General features: G+C 43.4%; 1 protein-coding gene across 1 annotated transcript in view; it reads right to left on the bottom strand.

Moving 5' to 3' along the window:
* Positions 1–22,644, bottom strand: part of Rere (arginine-glutamic acid dipeptide (RE) repeats) — a gene marked incomplete in the record, with an annotated part of 392,228 nt that overhangs the window by 44,368 nt on the left and 325,216 nt on the right. Inside the window, 1 exon segment of the mRNA XM_013504212.1 lies at positions 21,720–21,800. Within this exon segment, the coding sequence (XP_013359666.1) occupies positions 21,720–21,800 (81 nt within the window).

The following is a 22,644-nucleotide window of genomic DNA, read 5'->3' as shown; positions in this document are numbered from 1 at the left end:
AATGATACAAATGAAATGATTTTAGGGCTCCAGGAGGGTCTAGCTCTCTTATAATATTTAAGATTCTCTGGGTTAAAACCCGACTTCTCTGGGCAGGCTGTATTTATTAGATTTTCAAACAAAGGAGGGGGATACTACAGAAAATGCAGAAATCTGGGCAAGACTTGGGGAACCCTTTAGAATTTTCCAGGCAACACATTATGTTAATTTAGAAGAACTATGTTATCTACAAAAAGGCCTTCACTATGGAAGTGAGATGCCTGCAGCTACAGTCTCCTTTTAGTTAATTGAGGTTGGAGCCAAAAGTCCTCTGCGGTGGCATTATCTTGTCCTTTGAGGCATCCCAACTTCACAGGCCAATACAGGTCTCCAGAGACCAGTGACTCATAGAGGTTTACTTACTGTGAATCCGCTGCCTATCAAAGGACAGACACTGGGTACAGACAGACAGAGAGACAGACACATACACACAGACTGGAGCTACTGCTTAGACTACAGATGAATTTTTATAGATTCAGGATATAGATATATAATGTATATGTTTTCACAAAAATAGATTACATGCAGTCAAGGTAAAAAGCTTATAGAACACAATGAGGCTGTTCCTGTTTAAAATATGTGCAGAGATGTGCTCAGAAACAATGTGAAGAGAAGGGACGAAATGTTAACTACCGTAGTGGCCAACTCTGGACATGGAATTACTAGAGACCTTCATTTTCTACTGTCCATTTCCTATGCTTTCAAATGGGAAATACTACAAGTTAAACTTAAGTATATTGAGACTTTTAATGTAGTAGTGGGCTTCTGAGTGAGTTCATCAACCAGATTCACATTGTAGAAGGGCTAGGAGTACAGTTCGCAAAAAGAAACACAAAGACTGCATGTTAAGGTATTTTTAGGGCTAACTGTGCAATAAATCTCAAATTATCAGGGAGAACCCTACAAGAAAAAAGGCAAGTTAATGTGATATAATGTTTATATTGGGGAAAATTAGGTAAAGGACATACTGGAATTCTTTATATTACTCTTACAAATTTTAACTAAAATTATTTTGAACTACATGACTTTACAAATCGAACTGTGCATACAAGAGCCAATGATTTGAAATTACAGTGTTACAAAGATGCTCATGTGCCTATGTTACAGAGAATAGCTGGGAATAATCAGAATAGTACGACAACTCTATTTCGCTTAATCCAAATAGACTCTTAAAAACTAAGAGGTATTTGCTTACATATTATTTTAGACCAAATTTTCAGCTCAGGCAAAAGTCAGGATTCATGTAAGTTTGTGGGAGAAGAGGTGAAAAGAACCCTCATCATCTTTTTAAGAAATCAAGAACAAACAAACCCCTGAGCCCCACCCCTCAAACTCATGCCTCAGCTGGGAGTGGTGCTGCACACCTGTAATCCCAGCACTTGGGAGGCTGAGGCAGGAGGACCACTGCGAGTTCGAGGGCAGCCTGGTCTACATAGTGAGTTCAAGGCCAGCCTGACCTGCACAGTGAGACCCTGTCTCTAAAAGACAAAACAAAAACCAAAAACCAAAAAAACCCACCCCATGCCTCAAAACAACAACCTCATCAGAATAAGCAGCAGCATCACAGGTCAATGGGAAGTTAATGAAAGTGCTGTGTGCAGAGTTCCCATTAGGAAGCCACAGTGGCACGGGTGCTTCTAGTGGCCAGTTTCTGTTTCATACTCGCGTATTTTTAGCACAGAATCCAAAAATGATGAAGCTATGCTGATCCTTACAGAATTCTACCTCTCTGTGTGACCAAACTGTGACAGGCTCCCCAGACCTAACAATGAAGGAAAGCAGGCCCGTCCTTTTCCCAAGAGAATGAGGCTGAGGGACTCCAGGCCATTGGTCAAGAGGAGATGCCATCACAGTGCCCTGTGGTGGCTCACCAGTGTCAGCACATCCACAGCCCAAGGACATTGGATTATCCATGTTCTAGCCAAAGCATCCATTGTAAAAGAAGAATTTCTAGAACAGAATCTCACTTTCCTTCCATGAAAAGCAAACACGGCCTTAAACTCCAGGATTCTCCGCAGAGGTTCTGTGGAGAGGCCACTCTGAGGCCCACTCCCCGCCTTTATTACAGACAGCTAGGTTAGGTAGAAGTATTACAGGCAGTCAGATAGGGCCAGGCCCTGAACACATCAAAACCTGGCTGGAGGCTCATCTGAAGACTAAAGTCACCATGGTCAGATTTACACACTTCCCTAAACGGGTAAGTGGGAAGTTTGAGATTATTGGTACCACCCCTTTGAGATGTTCCCATATAAGTAAATCATTATCAAAAAAGGGATAGGCCATCTTCTCCCATCCATTAAGATTAAGACTAAAGAGAAGACTAGAGATTATTGATTAAGGTTAATGATGTCATCATGCACACCTGCTACATGACTTGCTTCCTCAGTGGATCAATGTTACCTGAGTAACTATACTTGTAATCTTACTGGTTGATCATAATTTTGTCCCATATTATACCTACCTCGTGATTTTAGCCACCTCGTGATTTTAGTCTATAAAACTTCCTTTGAGAAGTGGGCTTACTGGCAACCCATTTGGGACCCCTCTTCTCTCTCAGGAACTATTCCTATTTCCCATTCCTTTTCCTCAATAAATTCCTACTCTTAATCACAGTTCTTTAGAATTCATTCTTTGACTTCTGGGAACACAAACTCGGTGTACTGGACATCTAGCAAGTTGAGAAGTACGATCTCTCCCTGTATTACTTGGAAATCAGAGGTTCCAGTGACATAACTGGAAGGAGGTTAAGAATTTGCTTTTGTTTCATGGACTCTGGAACTCCTTTACAACATCGAAGTTATCATCCTTGTTTGTCAATTGCTCATGCCTTGAATTCTTATGCATTGTCTCTTTTACAGTTTTTTTGTTGAAATGATACATTTAAGTTGAGAACATGAGAAGACTGTTATGTTTCTTTGATAGGACATTTTACTTTTGCAGGCAAGGCCTTGTATTCCTGTTTTGTATATGCTGTATTTGTTTTTTTATTTCATTTCATTTCATTTATTTTGGTACAGGGAATCAAACTCAGGACCTTGCACTTGCCAGGCAGGCACTTATGCCATTAAGCTATATGCCCGGCCCTATATATGCTGTATTTGGATTTACCAGTTGCTGAATTTATTGGTGTTCTTTGCTTCACCGGTTTAACTTGTTAGACAATAGAACTAGGGAAAAGTAATGTCAGAGTGCCCCCTGTGGACACTGACACGAAATGCTGTAAAACGGGTCTTTTTATGAAATCTAGTTCATATTTAGGAAATATACATGCCCATTAATAAATCATGGGATCCCAACTGCCAGTCGTTCTTAAGACTTGAGGGACAGGTTTCACTGGGACAGTCTATCTGGATTGCCCCTCTACGCTCGAGAGGGAATATCAAACTGTTCTGCCTCAGTCTCCCTTCTGGTCTGACCTTTTGCTGATGAGATGATCTTAGCTCTTGAGACTCCCCACTTGCGCTTTTCCAAGCTGAGGGTGACGACTCATGGGAAAGCTGTCTCACTAACTCACTGTGAATGTGAGAAGAAAATACTTCCTTTTTCTGATCTTATTTCTGATCTTTTCCTGTCATGTTGTACTTTCCTTTTCTTTGGAGGGATGTGATTAGAGAGGGAGGAATTCTGAATTGTCCCAATCTTTTCCTCCTATCCAGCAACTAAGATACTTTAACTTGAGCCCATAGAAAATGACCCTGAAGACAGGGAAGTAAGCTTAGATGAGAGACACACATCCTGACTCTGGGTCAGATGAGACTTCAAAATTTTGCCCATCCAGAAAAACACTCATGAAAGCTATGTCCCTACTTACATGTGCTAGGCAGTCTCCCAGGTGCAGGAAATCGAACCTGAGACCCTGTGGGAAGAACCAACTTCTGGGTGAGACCGAAACAAGCTATTTTGTCCAAGCACGATAATTTAGGGACCAAAACACATTTAGTGTAAGGCAGAATCTTCAACCTACTGGCTCTCATATTCATTCATTCTCTCCAGCCCTCCCCAGAGTCTAATTCTCATCATTTGAGTGTGTAGCAGAGGCAAACACTTCTGCTAATGTGTAAACTGTGGTTGCTGAACAACAGGTACAGGTTTTAGCCTGTGAGTTTCATAAGTGTGTTGCAGACAGACACAGAAATTTTAGAATGGAATTTTGAGTAAAACTTAGCCTTTGTCTTGCTGCTAGGCAAAGATTGCCTAGGTCATTAGGTAGACAGTACAAATGTCTTAGAGACTTCTTTGCCCTAGGGTGCAGGGCAGGATTTTTCAGAGGCAGTACTTGATGCTATTTATCTCTAGAAGAAGAGGACATCTCTTTTACAGGCTGGGAAGTGCTCCAGCTACTTCCAATTTGCACCTCCCCACCATTCTCTTTGAAGAACCTACCTACCCACTAGAGGCAAAATGGAACACATAGGGAAGCACTGATTGTAATACTATTTCACAACTATAACTGTACTGTAAAAGAAAGGGAAAACGATCAGAATTATCTTATGTTCAGACTTTTTTACCTTAAGAGATAATCCTTATTTGTGTTCAAAACGTAAATACACCATAGGAAAACCAGACACCTCTGCCCCCTCAGGCCTAATCAGATACATCTACTATTACTGAGCCCAAGGTTCCTCTCACTTGCTCTCAGTGACCTCAAACAGATCACACAAGATCTGAGAACGTTTTCAGATGACTCTGAAAAGTACACTGAGGTCTTCAGAGGACTTACTCAGACCTATGAACTAGACTAGAAGGATGTAATAATGTTACCCTTCAAACAGTGACTTCTAATAAGAGAAAGCAGCATTACAAGCTGCTATTACATTTGCAGATGAACATCACACTGTTAATTTTAGAAGGCCAGAAGACAGGCAGCCAGGGGAACAGCCAGTTCCTACTGGAGCCCCAGCAGTTCCCACACAAGATCCCTGCTGGCCTACTAAACAGACTGGAATAGGAGACATCTTCAGATATGTGTTCTTGAAGGTCTAAAAAAGAAAAAAACTAAGCCCTTCAATTATCTGAAACTGTCAACTATTCATCAGGAAAAAGATGAGAACCTCTCTGTCTTTTTAGATTGTTTACAAGAGGCACTGGCTCCTGATTTGATAGAAAGACAGATTATTCTTAAAGACAAGTTTATTACCCAGTCAGCCTCAGATATTATGAAAAAGCTACAAAAGATGACTCCAGATAGCTCACTTGACACTTTAGTGATAATTGTCTCCTCAGTATTTTATAATTGAGACTAGGAGGAAGCTAAGGGGAGAACACAAAAAAACAAGAAAAATGGCTGCCTTACATGTGGTCTTAAAAGAAACAGACCCTAATTCTGATTCTTGGGGCTCTAAGAGGAGCTCAATGACTACACTCACCTCCTACCATTGTAGAAAGAGACTACCTTAGGAGGGACTGTGATAATAACTGCCAGGACAGAGACCCCCTGAGCCATGCCCTGACTGCAAAGTTGGAAGTTGGACTGCCCATGTGGCGGAGGCTCCAGGGGCCAGATCCATCTTACCAACAGGTCCAGCAAGACTAAAGGGCCCTAGGGTCCTCTCTGCTTTCCTCCTCCAGCCGGACTGTCATTTCTACAAAAGAGACCCGGGTAATCATGATTATAAAGTGAAGAGAAACCAGCCTCTTGCTGGACACTGGTGATGTCATGTAGTCCTTGTTTTCAATCCTGGCCTTCCTTCCAGCCCTCACCGTGAAAGGAGTCACTGGAGACAACCAGGTAACTGGCTATTTCTCACAACCCTTCGGCTATAACTTGCGACAGTTTTTTTTTTATACATACCTTTCTCATTATGCCTGAAAGTCCAGTTTCCCTTCTGGAGAGGGATAGCTTGCTTGAATACTGTAATATACATGCACCCAGGTCAGATATGCTGCCTTCCTCTCGTGGAGACAGAAATAAACCCTGAACTATGGGCAACCAATGGTAGAATAGGAAGAGCAGCAAGAGCTGCCTGGTACAAATACATCTTACAGTTCCTACTGTTTTTCATTACCAGAGACAATAACTTCTAAGGCCTAAAGTTGAAAGAGGACTATTGCCTATAATTGACAACTTAAGGGCACAAGGTTTAGTCAAACTTTTCTTTTCTTTTCTTTTTTTTTTTTGGTACCGGGAACTGAACTCATGACCTCAGGCTTGCCAGGCAAGCACTTATGCCGCTGAGCTACATCCCTGGCCCTAGTCAAACATTTTTAACAGCCCTTGCAACACTCAAATCTTGGGAGTTCAAAAACCCAGTGGGGTGTGGAGGTTGGTGTAAGACCTTAGATTGGTAAATGAGACAGTAGTGCCCATTCACTCGGGTATGTAACTCATACACTCTTCTTTCTGGATCCCAGAAGTTCCCAGTTAGTTTTCAGTGTTAGATGCCTTCTTTTGAATTACTTTACATATAGATTCCCAGGTTCTTTCACCTTTGAAAATCCTCATGACCAGGCCTCTCAACTGACTTGGACTGTTTCCTTAAGGCTTCAGAGATAGTCTTCACCTTTTTTTGCCAAGTGCTTTCCCACCATTTGAAGTGTTTTGAATTTTCCCAAGTCACAGTACTGCAATATATAGATGATATACTATTATGTGGTCCCTCGGAAGAGCTCTTCGGCTAGGGGACCCATGTTCTGCTGAATTTTCTATCAGTCAGAGGTTATAAGGTCTCTAGGCCTATGGCACAACTTCGTAGCCTTGAGGTAAAATACTTGAACCTATTCATATCTAACAGAACCCGAAGGTTGGGGGAAGAGAGAATTAAACCAGTACTTTTCTTCCTGCAGCCCAAGACCCTAAAATAGCTAAGGGGATTTCTATGAATTACAGGATTTTGTCACCTTTGGGTAGCTGGGTATGGTAAGATCACATGGGCCCTCTCTCAGCTTATAAAGGAGGCCCAAAAGGCAGATACCCGGATTTTAACCTTGGAACTTGATTCCCAAACTGCATTCCAGAAGTTTAAACAAGCACTTCTAAATGCCCCAGCACCAATTCTACCAACAGAACACCGTTCCAATCTGTGTGCTGATGAAAGGCGAGGCGTGGCTTTGGGAATGCTTACACAGGATGGAGGACCTGCTCAACAGCTAGGGTATCTAGTCATGAACTAGACATTGTAACAAAAGGATGGACAGCTTAGAGCTGTGGCTACCATAGCTCTCCTGGTACCAGAGGCACCCAAGCTGAGTTGGGTGGGAAAGATCTCACTGTATATACACCTCACAACGTGGCAGGACTTCTTTCCTCCTAAGGAAGCTTATGGCTATCAGATAACCGACCTCTTAAATACCAAGTGCTACTTCTAGAAGGACCGCCATTCAAATAAAGACATGTTCTTCCTTAAACCCTGCCACCTTTCTCCCAGAGAAAAAGGAAATTGAGGCTCAAAGACATGACTGCAAATAAGTAATTCTCCACAGGAATGCGGCCAGAGAAGGCCTGTTAGAAACTCCCCTCATAGGCCCCGATTTGACCTCTTCTGTGATGGCAGCTCCTTCCAGGAAAATGAGACAAGAAAGGCAGGGTATGCAGTAGTGACTCTACACGAGAAACTTGAAAGTTCCTCATGTGCTCCTGGGACTAGTGCCCAACGAGCAGAACTCATCGCTGACAAAGACTTTGTAAGTCAGTGAAGGACAGAAAGTCAATATTTATACTGATGGTGATTATATATGGTTAACACTCACTATAGAACACCTTAGTAGAAAGGCCCCCTTATGTTGGGAACAGAGAAATCACTCCTATTTTCATTGGCCTAACTCTAGTAAATACTTAGGATGGACACCCCAAGCAGTGTACCTACCCCATAACTTCACAGGTTGAAGACTGGTTTGCAAGAGATTGGTTTATTCGCCCTGGAATTAGATGGGGAGCCCCTAATGATACTCGTTGGCCCTGTGGAACCAATACGTGGCCCTGGCTACCCACTGGATGGATAGGGAGATGCACGCTGGGATTTGCATTGTTACAAGGCAACACTGTCAAAAGTACCAACAAACCTATAAACTTGCCCAATCTACGACATCGATGGTCTCCAAGTGTTTCACTGGTATGATCATTTGGCTTCTATTTTTATTCCTTCTCTAAGATTAGAGGATGTCAAGCAGCATATCAAGGCCTTGACTAAAACTATACTCAACAGGCCTTAAACAACACCTCAACAGGTCTCTCTCTCCTAAATGAAGAAATGAAACTTAAGAGGCAAGCAGTCCTCCAAAATCCTAGGTATGCCCCGTTTGCTGTATTGGAACTCGGTGCCCCACTCTGCTGGTTTTGAGGTAGCAGGAGCTGTCTCACATGTGAGGCCCTGCCTTCAAGACGGCACGACCTGTTCTCCCTGGATCTTCACCTATGGGCTTCGCATAAGAAAAAGCAGAGTTCTTTCTATGAGGAAACGATTTCATTTCTTAGTTGAAGATGGTAAGAAACAAATTTGTCATAGTGTTCCTAGCTTATAGCTTATCCCTAAAACATTACAACATATTTTTATTTGTTCAGGGCATCCCCAGACAGCATTTTATGGACTTTTGTTCACATGCCTAACCCTCCCCTAGTACTCACAGCAGAAGTCATTTTCTATGGCACACACAATCTTTTAACCAAAAAGAAAGTCTATTACTTACAACAAAATGAATCTTTTCTCTGCTTTTGTTTTGAGAAGTCCTCCTGTTGTTTAATGTGGAGACGTTTAACGTAGAGTATACTTGTGCTGAAAGCCTATTCCAAGCAGGCATTTGTGCATCCCTGAGGAACTTTTGATTTATTTCCTCAACTCTGCCCTCCTTTCTCTGCAGTTCAGAAACCTTTAATGATCTGTGAAGCCCGGGGATGTCAGTGCAAAACAGTAGCCATTTTAAGAACCCCTCCCACTATATAAAAGGCCTGCTGGTTTCCACATGCTGGGTTTTTGACTCCCTGAAAAACTGACCTCACAAAATTTGGTTGTAAAGCAGGGCATCCTGGGTTGGGGCCTTGGTAATGCTTTTGTAAAATATTTTTTCCTCTTTCTCTCCCTCTCTTTGAAAAGTTGTAATGAAAATTCTGGGCTCTTGGCCAGCCTGTGGGATGTGATACAGTAAAAATGTTTCTGGTGCCCTTTGTTACTGCTCAGCTTTGATTAGGTTTGTTTCCCGTAAGCTTATTTTGCCCCCCCCTCCACTTCCCTCCACTTCCCTCCGCCTTCGTTTTTCACGGCTAAGAAGGTTGACGGAGCCAAGGGTAGGCATTCTGTTGTGCAAGCTGCTGTAGCCCAGTAGAGTCACTGGCAGAGGGAAGAAAAGGAAAGCAACATTTGCCCAGGGCATTTGTATTTCTTCTCCCAAGGCTGCGTTTTCCTTTGGATGCACTGTCAAGCTATATGGGAGCCACTGCTATTCAAGGTGTTCCAAGAAACCCTTGTGTAACTTGTCTAAGTGAAAATCCCGGTAGACGTCTCTCTGAGGTTTGTATCAGTGGAGGGAGGAGACCTCCACAGCAGCAGTCAACAGTGGCACTCCTTTGATCTTCTTGTGGTTCTCCATTTCAAAAGAAACAAGTGGTTGCAGCTTTGTTTTTTTTTTTTTTTAATACTGCTTTGACCTCATATTTATAGCTCTTTTCATCCTTACAGTTGAGTACACTTTACAGGCTTCATTACACCAGGCCTCCCGGCTGGCCCGTGGAGATGCTAGCACTGTGCCCATGTGTTGGTGAAGAAACCAAGATACAGTGACCTGGGGAGTGGTCCCTGCCCATGCCCTTCCAGGTCAGTGATACAGGGCCTCCAAGTGACACAGGAAGATCTTGTAACTCCCACCTGCTAGCATTATGCACTCCAGAGTCGGCCTCCTTGCGCTCTAGCAGTGGTCCACCAAGAGACCCATGAGGCTGCTGACTGAGACTGAGTGGCTCCTTCTGGCAAGCAGGTGAAGAGGTGGGGAGAAGACTGCACCTACTCTGCCTCCCTAGGGACACTGAGACTGTGAACAGTGCTGTCTGGGGTACAAGGGGTCTGGGCAGGGAAAAGTCTGAGCAATAGGCTAAAAATCCAATCTGGCCAATCTGACAGCAAGCACCAGAGCCATGATTTCACCTTAAAATGCTCAACAGCCAGGCATGCTGGCACACACCTGTAATCTCAGCACTTGGGAGGCTGAGGCAGGAGGACTGCCTTAAGTTTGAGGCCAGCATGGGCTATACAGCTACACCCTGTCTCAAAAAAACCCACAAAAACAAAACAAAACCAAAACAAAACCACATCAGGTCTCCTAGACTGGTTTGTGAATAGCCCATTTACGGAGATTTTATTTATGAAGGGGTAGGAAGGAAAATTCTGACATTCAAGCTTTGCTTTCAACAGCTGATTTGAAACAAAAGCAGCAAAGAGATGAAAGCACAGTCTGCTCAACGGGTTCTGTCTTAGGCGCTAGCCGTTAAGACACTGCCGGAGCCGAGATGGGGAGAGGAACATGGCTCCTGGGGAGCATCTTGGATTGTTATCAGCTGGCCTCTATAAAATCTGGTTACCCCAGAAAGGACAAGGTGGCAGAGATGGCCTGGCCCCAACAGCGCTAGGGTGCCCCACTCTCTGTACTACATGATGGTGGATGAACTGTCCACACTGATCAGAGGCTGGCAGAACTGTCGCAGGAGTCAGGCACCAGGCACACCTCAACAGACCACAGGAACTTTAAGGATTTTCCCTGGCAAGGCATTTCAAATAAGCTTTAATATTTCAACACACCCTTCAGGAAGCTTCCTGCCCAGAGAGCACACCTTCCAGAACCCACACGATGCCCTGAGCCTCCCCGATCCTCAGCCTCAGTTCCTCGCACTCCCACCACAACCTAACACCCACACCAAACAGTTTAGCCCCGCCTCCACTGCAGCTTCCACTATGGCAATGAAATAGTAGGAGAGCTGCTCAGGGAGTCAAACTCTGTTCTCACCATGCTCAGTATGCCCTGTAAGTGCTTGATGACTTACTGGCATTGAGAAGAAACTATAAACTTTTTACAGTCACACTATCCAGTTAAACATCTCAAACCCACTTGAATTCTAGAAAAAAAAACTTGTGTGTGGTGTTAGGGATTGAGCCCAAGGCCTTGCGCCTTCTAGGCAGGCATTGTACCAGTTAGCTACCCCTACCCTGTCCTAGAAGAATTTTAATAACAATTATGAGTGTTTACAGACATGGCTGGTAAAACACTAAACATCTGGAAATGGTAATTAGAACATATTATTGTATAAAAGAAGATATTACCCTTTAGTGTGAGTCTAAGACAAAGACACCTCATAAACAGGCTATCTGTAAACTTTCTCAACATCTTAATACAAACATACAGCTTTTAAACATATCTTTCTCCTCATCAACTGGGGGACACAGTATGGGGCGGAGAGGCAGACAGACCTCCCCTGAGTCAGCTTATAGGTTTTCATGGTCGCAGAAGTAAGCTTCAAGTTTTGATCAGCAAGTTTAGTCCTGAGGACACAGCAAGTGGAAGTACCTAGCCATAACCATCAAGGCCCAGAGCCCGAGTCATGCTCTGGGAGGGGCAGAAGCAATGGAGGAGGCTGTCCAGCACGCCAACATGGAGACAAATGGCCAGCTGAGTCCTGCCTAAATTTCTGATCTAAAAAACTGTGAGACAGAATGAAGTATTTGTTGTTTTATGGCATCAAGTTAAAATGGATTTGAAAGTCTGGGGATGGGGTGAGGGGAAAATAAAAGTCTGGGAGTAGAAACTTATTAAAGGGTTTTTTCTTCTTTTAACCCCACATATTCCCAAATATTTACGTTATAGGCTCTCTGCTTTGCTTTGTGGCACTAGCCATGCACACAGGTCCTTAGGTCCTGCCCTTTAGAATTTATTCCTATTTTCCCAGATTCCAGATTCTCTAAAACTGAAACAACTCCCTTGATAAACTTAAGCCCAGAACATCTTTCAGGACTCCATGTACCTCCTTAGCAGATACCTAACATGGCACTTGTGAGGAGAACCAAATTATGACCTTGGGAGACCTGTCTCTGTATCGTAATCACCACATCCCAATGGCATTCCACATATGCTGTTTCGGCCCTCCAAAATAAACACATGAAAGACACCATTTAAAAAAAGAAAAAGACATCATTCCTTGCCAAACTTAAAAAAAAAAAAAAATCTAACTCTTGCACAGAGGAACAAAGAGACAATGGCAGCAGCTGAAAGTATATAACCAAATCATCGCTGAGGCAGGGGATGTAGCTTAGTTGCACAAGCGCCTGCCTAACAAGCACAAGGTCCTGAGTTCGATTCCTCGTACCAAAGCAAAAAAAAAAAAAAAAAGCATCACTGAAGAAATCTTTATTTTAATATTGTTCAGAACACCCTCAGTGGTGGTACACTTACAGCTAAGACACAAGGGAAACGTCCCAGAAACTGTTTTGACGATAATAAAATGGCATATGGTAGTGACTCACTATAGGACTGAAAGAAAAAACATCCACAAGCAGTCACAAACAGTTTGCAAAGTGGCCGAGGTCTGGCAACTCTGCGCCTCCTCCATCTCCTTGGCTTTTACACAATACAAGGGTGCGCGCGTGCACACACACATGCACACGCACACATACACTCCCACTCTTTAGTGATTTAAAGCCAAGCTGCAATTGGTGAATGGCTTACTCTACTACTAAACACAGTATTTTACTCTTGATTGGCTCCATAAACCTGCTGAGAAAAATAAACAATGGGTTTCAACCTTATAGATAAGCTAGAACACAGAACTGCTGAAAAAGAGTGGAGCTGATTTACTGCCTACAAGAAGCAGAACAGGAAGACCCACTGTGGCACAGTGAACCCCAAATCATAGCCTATCTTTGGACATGAGTTAACCAGGACTTTCTGCCCATTACACAAAGGTAAAGGCCTGGGACATCAAGGTATTTAGCTGGTCTTAAAACCAGCAACATGGTAAAAAAAATCCAGCAACATGATCATGTCCATGCAAATCAACAGAAAGAGCAGAAGATGAGGAAAACAGTTACAACACTAAGTAATATTCATGTTTTAGGGCTGATAATTGCATCTCTATGATATGATTACAATGGCTTTTTGGGGGCTGGAACTAGAGATTAAACACCAGATCTTTGCACAGAACTACATTCTCAGGGAACCAAAGCCCTTTTTATTTTGAGACAGGTTTCACTAAATCACTAAGTTGCCTAGGCTGAGCTGGAACTACATCACCACATCTGGCTACAATGTACTTCTATTATTCACACATGTGAACATGTATTCTTTAAAAACTTTTTTTGAGTCAAGTTCTTTTTAGTTACTAAAGTACTCTGGCTGGGCTCGAACTTTTAATCCTCCTGCCTCAGACTCCCAAGTACTGGAATTATAGGCATATGCCACCACGTTTGGCATATATTTCATTTTTAACAAAAGAGGTTATTACAGTATGCTCAAGGTGACATAAAGAAGTCAGGTCTTACATTCTATATAAGTGCACATATCAACGAACGCACACATGTGTAGAACAGAAATGCACGGAAGGAAGCAGCACAGCCCAGCGTCCGAAACTAAAATAAGATATAGATTATTTAAAGTCAATAAAATACAATCCTGCTAGAAAAGACAAGCTGGGCCCTTGTGTAACAGCAACAGAGGTTACAGGGCACAGAGCTTTCCTAGCTGTGCAGCCCCAGCAAGACTTCTATGAACGAGGTAACCTGGGTGCCTCCAGAAAAAGAGCCTCCACGCAAACCTTCACCAGACTGCACTCTCACTCCCCTCATCCCCCAAACACAGGCTTGGCACTACTAAGAGCTTCCGCCCAACTCTCAACTCTGCCAACTGTGATGGTCAAATCCCAGGGAGCATGAGAGGATTCAGAAGGCAGACTCAAGATACTTGAATAGAACAAAGACTTACTTCCAAAGTAGGAAAGAAGAAACAAAGTAAAACAAAGGCCCTAAAAGTGAAACTTAATTGAAAAGTGAAACAGCTCAGGGCTACGGCACGGCTCAGTGCTCGAGCCCTGTCCAGCAAGCACAAGGTCATGCATCTAACCCTGGCTCTGCAAAAAGATAAGAAAACCTGAGCATCTCAGAAAACTTGGCACCCACAACACAAGTGACAGTTTTCAAATTATATACAATAAATACCAATTTTATTTGGGGGTCAAGGGCTGTCTTTTTCACTGGTGAAAAGCTGTGAATAAGACTTAAGTTAATGTTTTACTCTACTTCTTCAAACAATCTAATGTTTACCTATAAGCCAATTATTCAAGAACTGTAATTTCAGTTACATTTTAAAACATTTTAATGTTAGCTTTCTGACAGACTAGACATACTTTATGAACATTAGCAAACTAAGTTTTCAAAGTTAGGATGGGCTCACAGATACTATGAAGCTAAAAAGAAAAAAAAACTATGACGTTTTTAATATGGCATAAGGTTCAAGTAGATAAACCCGTTAACTAAAAATCACAGTTATCTAAATTTGTAAATCTTACAAAGCTGTTTTGCTAACTAATAAAATGGTTGAGGCTATGTCAGTTTAAGTCACAAATATCTCCACCTAAAAGTCATCCAAGGTACCCAAGATCTAGGTAAATCATAGGAAATGCCCACATCGTATGCCAGCTGGTCCTTGTGGGCAGTGTTTTGTTCAACAGCACTCGAAAGTCCAAGGCCGTCTCCACGAGTGCAGTTTCTCCAAGTAACACACTTCATGCAGTTAAAGCACTACCATGCCGTTTCCACTAGTTCTCACGTCAGATGCAACCAAGGACAAACTCAAGACCCTGACACTGAAAAAAGCAAATACCCAAGGCCTTTGGCTTGAAAGTCACATAATTTTTTAATACTTCCTTTTCCTTCCAGCCTCTGCACAGCAAGTTTCTTACATGCAAATTACTTAACTGCTTCACTTACACAAGGGAATCAGCCAACCTCCCTTTGATTACCTTAGTTAAAACTGGATTACTGCCCAGTCAAAATATCCATTCAGTTTAGACTATCAGAATTAATAGATTCAAGCTTCTGCTCCATTTTAATGGGAACAAACCCTCAGCAATGGAATTGCTATAGGATCATAGCACTTGCTGCCAAAATGCAGTGCCTGTTTCTATTGGCACTCATTCTGTCTTGAATGGAAAGTTCTGATTATTTGTATCTATGCAGGATATGTTATATAAAAGAAACAGTATGGTACATAAATGTTTCTCTCTTTACCCATCTTGCCAAGCCCTCAAAGCACTAATGTTTTGTTTTAATATATAAGAGGTACCAGTAAAAGAAAGCAACACCTGAAAATACTGTAGTACTAAAGAATATGCAAGCCTCAGATTAATAAGAGAATATATCCTTTTAAATAAAAAGATCTGTCAAAATCTAAAACAGGGGCTAGGAGAGCCTGATTCATACACTACAAGATACCGAAAAGGGCAAGAATCCTTATATGAAACAAGACTTGCATTACAACTGTGTTTCTAGGAAAAAATGGAATGGGAGGTGGGAAAAGAAGCTGTGTTACAGACTTCCATTAAGCTGGAGGTACCAAAGCATGCTTGTAATTCTGCACTGGAGAGGCTGAGGCAGGAAAAACTGAAAACTCAAGGCCAACCTGTGCTGCAGTGAGTTCAAGGCCTGCCTGAACAGCACAGCAAGACCCTGTCTCAAAAAAATTTTTAAAAATCTATTATTGAGAATGAAAGTAAGCCCAAGTACTTTTAAGAATGAATGTACATATAAGCCAGGATTCTGAAGACTGCATTACTATAAAATGATCCTTCCTAAATTGTAAGTGATTCACCTGGGGGAGTTTATTGGAGCACAGTCTTGCTCATTTGTTTACGTATCATAGTCTGTGGTTGCTTTTGTGCTGCAACAGTAGTAAGTGGTCTCTGGTTTGGTTTGGTTTGGTTTTAGAACTGGGAATTTAACTCAGGACCTTGGGCTTGCCAGGCAGGCGCTGTGCTGCTGAGCTATATATATCCCCAGCCCTCACCTAGGGAGTTTAATAGAATGCAGAGCCACAGTCAAAGGCACAAACTAGAGGCCCAGAGAATCTGCAGCTTTCTCAGGCTCCTGGGTGATGTGAATGCTGGCCTAACGACCTACTTACTAGAGCTAGGGTAGTCAGCATTTGCTCTAGAGGTGAAAGGTTTAAAACCACAGAGCTACTCAAGAACTGCCATGTGGCTGTAACATATTTGCCTGTTCTCAGTAGTATGAAGCTAGTGAGGAGGTCCATACTTTGTTATGCAACGTTTTTTTTTTTTTTTTTTTTTTTTTTTAATAGTAGACTTCAGGCTTTCTTTATTTATTTATTTTTGGTTTTTCTCTGGTACCGGGAACCAAACTCACGACCTTGCGCTTGCCAGGCAGGCGCTTTGCCGCTGAGCTAAATCCCCAACCTGTTATGCAACGTTTGATTAAGCATTAATGAGGCTAGAAAACTGTTTATCTAAGTCATAATCTGAAATTAAATAGAACTTCATGCCGAAAGCTCATAATGAATGCTAGAGTCATTTTTAACCTTTTAATAGTAACGGAAATCTTGATTGCTTGGTCTTAAAGCCCTTTCTCAATAGTATGTATTCTTTGCTAAGAGGATTTGTTCCATGCAAATGACATTTTGCTTGAAGAAAAGAACAATAGCTAGTACTTATGTATATATTTAATAGAATTAATTCCCAGAGCTATGGCTGACAAAGGTAGCTCGTTTTCTTGTTAACTTTCAAAGTAAAAGTTTAGATCTCCAAAACTTTTCATTCCACCACCGTAAGTTAAAAACATCAAAACCAGTTGTCCCTTCCCTGGGCTCTTGGTCCCAGTCAAAGAGTCAGGGATACCTTTTCAACAGAGAAAAATCAAGACAAATGGCAGCTTTCATTCTCACATCAGTTTTTAAACTCCCATTTTCCATCTTCCTCTAAAACTGAGCTGTGCTGCACGTCCTGTACTTGCTCTGCACCTCAGGCCAGCTCTCAGTTCTCTCCTGGAAAGCCTTCTCCACTAGGCCATGCCTCACTCACACAATCCCAGAGAGAACTCAGGGTACCTGAGGTCTACCTCTGGGCTACAGTTTTGGCTCAGGTCTCCCTCCATCAGCTTACACAACTCTTCTGCTTATCCCTGAGGGGCACACTTTATATTTCCTGCCTCTGTGCTTTTGCTCAATGATATTGCACTTCTGACACTGGAAAGTTGCTTTTCTGCCACCCTCCCAACCATGGACCTGTCAAAAATAAGCCCTTCCTTCAAAGCCCAGTTTCAATACCACCTTCTCCAATTGGCCTTCCAGAGCCCCAACCTGTATGCTCACTTTGCGGGGCTCAGACTACCACCCACAGGGCCTCAGCACATACTATCAAGTCCTGCAGACCTATATGTGGCTCGCCTTCCTGCACCAGTGCCAGCTCCCTACAGACAGGAAGGGCAGCCTGCTTCTCTTTATAGATATTCCATCCATCAGAGCATTTACCCAAAACTTCAATACACTGAATGGAATGTCTAGCTCTGAAAATGCTGAGTGAAAATGAGTTTCTACCATAGCAAGTATTAATGCACCACCAACTGGGCTCACAAATAACAGGAGCTTAATCTCTACTGGGCTAGGTAATCAAAACTAAAACTAATGAGAGGAGAAGGAAACCAAAGCAATCTAAAGCCACTTTCCAGAAAAGTGCGAGCCTTCACACCTTCCTCTCCTTCCAGAGGCACCCAGACACTCTAGGGACACCTCTTTCTGGCTTGCCAACCTCCACTGCACCTGAGACAGGAACAGCAAGGCCAGGTCACTGAGAAAGCACACAGAAGTAGCTGTAAGCAAAGACCAGGATCCAAGAGCCAATCTGCCAGACACAAAGACTTCTGTTCAAACGACATCAACACGCTCTCAGGCTGAGAGAAGGCATCGTTACCGTCTGCGTAATCACCTCATGATGTGGCAGAATTCCTTTTGGATGACCCATGATATTATTCATGACACTGAGTCCTCTCCACTTTCAGCCAAATCTCACTCTATTAGTCCTCCTGTTTTTTCAGCTATTACCTAACATCAAAGCCCATGTAATTCATCTACCCAACAATTAAACAGCAGTGCTCAAAGCAAATTCAAGAGGCCTGGTTCTCCACCTTCTCAGTAGCTCAGTGATAGGGCCGTCTGGTTTCTACAAATGGACTCACACCAAAAACTCTAGGACAACAGCGGCTTCAGACAGAAGAAATACATAGCCAGTGTGGCTCTGGGGTGCCGTGTTGATTTCTTACCACATTTCAGCTACTAACTGTACACTTCATAAGCATACTGAGGAGGGGCAAACAACTTTAGAGAAAGGGAGAAACAATGAGAACAACGAATTACAGGGTATCTGCACAATTGTGATACTAGGTCTGACTCACAGTTACACTCTTGGGTACCACAAGATTAACACAGAATACCCATTTAACCAAACCTCTATAAACAGTTGGTTTTCCGCAATCACAGCCGCTCTTCCCACTTCAGTGGGCAGCAGTGCTGAGGGAAGAGCCATTATGTAGCTCCTATGTAATAAACACCAAAACCCAAAAGAGCCAGGAAAGCTGTTCATGTCCGTGGCCACCAGGAACCCTCCTCTGACCTAACTGCAGCTCCTACTGAACTGGTAGGAATGGAGGCCTCCTTGCTACACTCCAAGGACGAGGAGGAGCATTCCTAAGCTAGGTGCTGCTCTCTAGCCCTCCACGTTTCAATGCGGAGAGCTTTTAGCAAGACAGAAATGAAAACCAGGGAACTCTTCTCTTATTACCATCCACTATACACACACTAAAGGACAGAGAGGTGGAATAATTGCCTAGGCCCATGGCAAGAGACTGGCAGGGGAGGCGAAAGCCATCACTTGGTGCTTAGGTGCAGGAGCAGCTAGAGGCAGGCAAGCCTTTTTTTGTGAACACATCAGCACCATGAGATTCTCCTGCAAAGGACCCACACTTCTGCAAAAGGAAATTCCCAGTCCTTGTGAGGACTGACCTGAACTTGCCACTACACAGCCCAAAGCTGACGTCACAGTTAAAAGAGATCATCAAGTACTATAGTTACTGGAAAGGCCAAGAATAGAACACAGGTCTGCTGACCCTCGCCCTGATGCCCAATCAGGCATGTTCTCTTGGATGCAGATGCCCTTCTGATGTTTCAAGTCACTTGAGAATAGCAAAAAAAAAAAAAAAAAAAAAGTTAATAATTCTGGAAAACAGAAGACAATGTAGAAATAATCTGGATTGGGGAATTTCCTATACAAAGGAACATGACCTAAGATGATTTCTACCACGGAATTTTTCAGCAAAGAACAATGGTAACTGCAAATTCTTTCATCTTCTGCAACAAAAATGAAAAAAAAAAAAAAAAAAAAAAAAAAACAAACCTTTGTCCTCCCCCTCCCTGTGGGCTGTAAATGATTAGCTTGGCTGTGTGATAACTAAAGAAAATACCAGAGAGCCTCTCCCAGCTGATTAAAATACTCAAGACTTAGGAACTCCTCCAATGCCACCAGAAGAAAAGAGGACACGCTTAGTAAATGGCAGCCACCGTAAGTCACCACTGCTGCAAACCACTCTCCTGTTCACCCCAGCACTGTGCCCCAGTAGAGGCCTGCCACAGACATGGTCCTGGCTGCCAGCAGAGGAATGACTGGGGCAGGTCTCAGGAAGGACAAGCTGAGTGGTGCACAGGGAAGAAAAGCTGTTCCCTGAAACAGGCACCACCTGTAAGGGGCCACCAAGACAAGAAAAGGAGGCCAGGTATGGTGGTGCACACCTGTTATTAAAGCACTTGGGAAGCTGAGGTAGGAGGGTCACTGTGAGTTCAAGACCAGCCTGGGTTACCTAGTTCAAGGCCACTGAACTGCATAGTGTGTCTGTCTCCAAAAGGCGGGTGGGATGGAAGGCAAGAAGAGGTTACATGAAAACAACTCTCTAGTTTCTAATCTGAAAAACAGATGAAAAGAGCCTTACCTACAGTAAAGGTTAGCCAGGTCTACTTCCACTAGGGGGATAAAACTACGTCTGTTGATTCCAAATGATAAACAGTAGCTTTTGATTTAATGCTCAACTATGCTATTACACATTTATTTGTTTTCAACAGTTAAGATAAAATGACTGTCAGGAGATTTCTTCCACCAAGTTCTTCATGATTTACAACTTGCAGCAGAGCACGGGGATAGCTAAAACTTGAGGTTTCAGTGTGTCCAGTGACAACTTTAGGACAAACCTACTCAATTATCTCTTTTTCACTTGGTCAAACCAAAACTACACCTGGGTCAAGGCACTTTAATTAATTTTAAAAAATCTGCATCAAGTGTGAAGAACTGAAATCTCCAGAAAACTTAAGAGTATTATTTCACCATCCCACAGTGAGTACCTGTTTCCAACCTGTTCTGGAAAGGGCAAAAAATAAATTGATTAGATAAATCAGGTCCATACTATATTTCATTTCAATATTTATAAGCACTTTCTATCATTCTCAATGACCTATCTCAGCATATTTAGGTGCATAATAAATATTACAAGTTTAACCTAATTATCATTGATCGATACAAACCATCAACTAATACTGGGCCATGTACTTGAAATCTCAGAAATCTCCCCAACTACGTGTTACCACGATCCTTAACTTAAAGTAGTATTATATATGTAGTAAGTGTCCAGAAAAATAGTTCATTTTTAAAAGAGCAAATCAAGTAAGAGGAAGTCAGTAAGCAGCACCCAACAGAAAACAAAAAAGCAAACCAGCAATGACCGCCCCCTTTATAATGGATATTCAATCATCTCCCACTTCCTAAAAAAGCAGCCCACTGGGGAGGCAGGTTAAATATCAAAGCCACCTCTCTCAGGTCCTAGGGAGAACTTCTGGCTACTGAATGCTAAGGCTAAGTGATTGCTTCTGCCCCCTCCCCGGAACCCCCTATTGTGTGGCCTACCCAGCAGGAAGGCTCCCCCACAGGGTCCTCAGTACCACCTGTAAGATCAGGAGTTAGGCAATTAAGGTAAGTAAGCCTGAAGGCCTTCCCAACACTACCTTCCTATAATTTCACTCTGAAGTTTCCACAGCAAACCCTCCTAATACAATTTTATCAGGGGTTCAGTAGTTGTCAGCTCTCAGCCCTAGCTTTGTGATATAAAAGGACTTTTTATAAAGCCCCACTTAACTTATAAAAGCCCAGGTTTGTTAGTCCAGTGGAAAGTGCTACCTTTTAGGGCTGAATAGTAAAGATCCTAACTACTCTCTGACACACGGCAGCATTAAACGGGGGGAGATACCAACAGAATTTAAAGTATAGCGAGCCATAAGCCTCTTAATTCTATTCAATTTGGTTGATGAGTTTTGCCTGTTACCAAAGCCAAACTAGTGATAAATGACATCTTCAAGCCACTGTATTTAAAATTAGATGTTAATTCTCCAACAACCCTTACCCACCAACTCACTGGCTCTGCTCCTGAAGACCTTTCTGTTCCTACAGTCACAACACATTCTTCAGGGAGGTAAACATGACCCTTTAGCATCTAAAACCACGAGCCAAAATTAAAAGTCACGGAAGTGAGGCAAACCATTCTAGAGGCCAGACTGTGTGTGAGCGCAGCGCAGGGTTAAAGGAAACCATTTCATAAGATCAAATGTGGAGAAGCAGCAGGAGCAAAGAGGGAAAAAAATCAAGTTACATAAAGTCCGATTGTACTCACTGTTTCCTTATTGGGAAGCAGCTCCTTTCTAATTCTGAAGAAGTTCTTCCCGTACTGCCTGAGTCCCTTAACGAAGCGTTTCTGTGACAAAAAGAAACAACAAATGGGATGTAAAACCCCAAAACAAAACAGGATGTCAGCAAAGCAAAGATATCTGCAATCAGCAGAATAACCAGCACAGAAAAGTCTTAGCTAGGGAATACTGACTCGGGCGGGAGCGTTGTAGCAGCACAGCTGGGACCCACCGGCCTCCACCGGAACCCTGAGCTGGGGAGCGCGCCCGAGAGGAGGGCATCCTGGGTCTGGAGCCAAGACCGTCCGCCCTGCCGCCACCAAGTCTCGTCCACCAAGGTGTAAACACAAACACGCCCGTGTTTCCACAGAGCAGCACAACTGCCTTCTACCCAAGAACGAGGCTTCCCGGCAGAGTCTGCAAAAGGAGAAACAACCAAACAGGGGGCTTCCTCTTCAGAAGGGTATCGTAGAGGGTTAAAAGGCCTCCTTCCTTAATCTCAGGAATGCACCAGGCAGGCACTGCTATCACGGAAGCCCACTGAGAGCGGAATCCCAGCTGGCCTGCCCCGCCACCTCCGTCATTAAGCCCACTCCAAATAAAGAACCCTCAGCTCCTCTGCCTCCCTCCGGGCACCCCTCACCGCCCCCTCCATCTTCGCAGCAGTCTCAGTCTCTCCCTGTGCCCAGCCCGGAGACTTTCACTTTGTCCCACTCCTCCCAAGCAGCCCTCCCACCTCGGGGCTCCGGGGCTCTGAGTCGGGCCCAGGCAGCCACAGGTAAGCGCGCGGGTCTTGGGCGAGGGGCCGCCGCCTGTCACTCTGCGCCGGCTCCACAAAGCACAGGGAGGAGACAGCAGCGGGATGCTGGGCGTGTGACCGTGGTGGGGCCGCAAGGCGCGGAGCGCGAGGCT

Source organism: Chinchilla lanigera, unplaced genomic scaffold (assembly GCF_000276665.1).
Source record: "Chinchilla lanigera isolate Chin_1 unplaced genomic scaffold, ChiLan1.0 scaffold00085, whole genome shotgun sequence".
NCBI lineage: Eukaryota > Metazoa > Chordata > Mammalia > Rodentia > Chinchillidae > Chinchilla > Chinchilla lanigera.
Note: the sequence above shows the minus strand (reverse complement) of the source record. Positions and strands in the feature narration are given on the sequence as shown.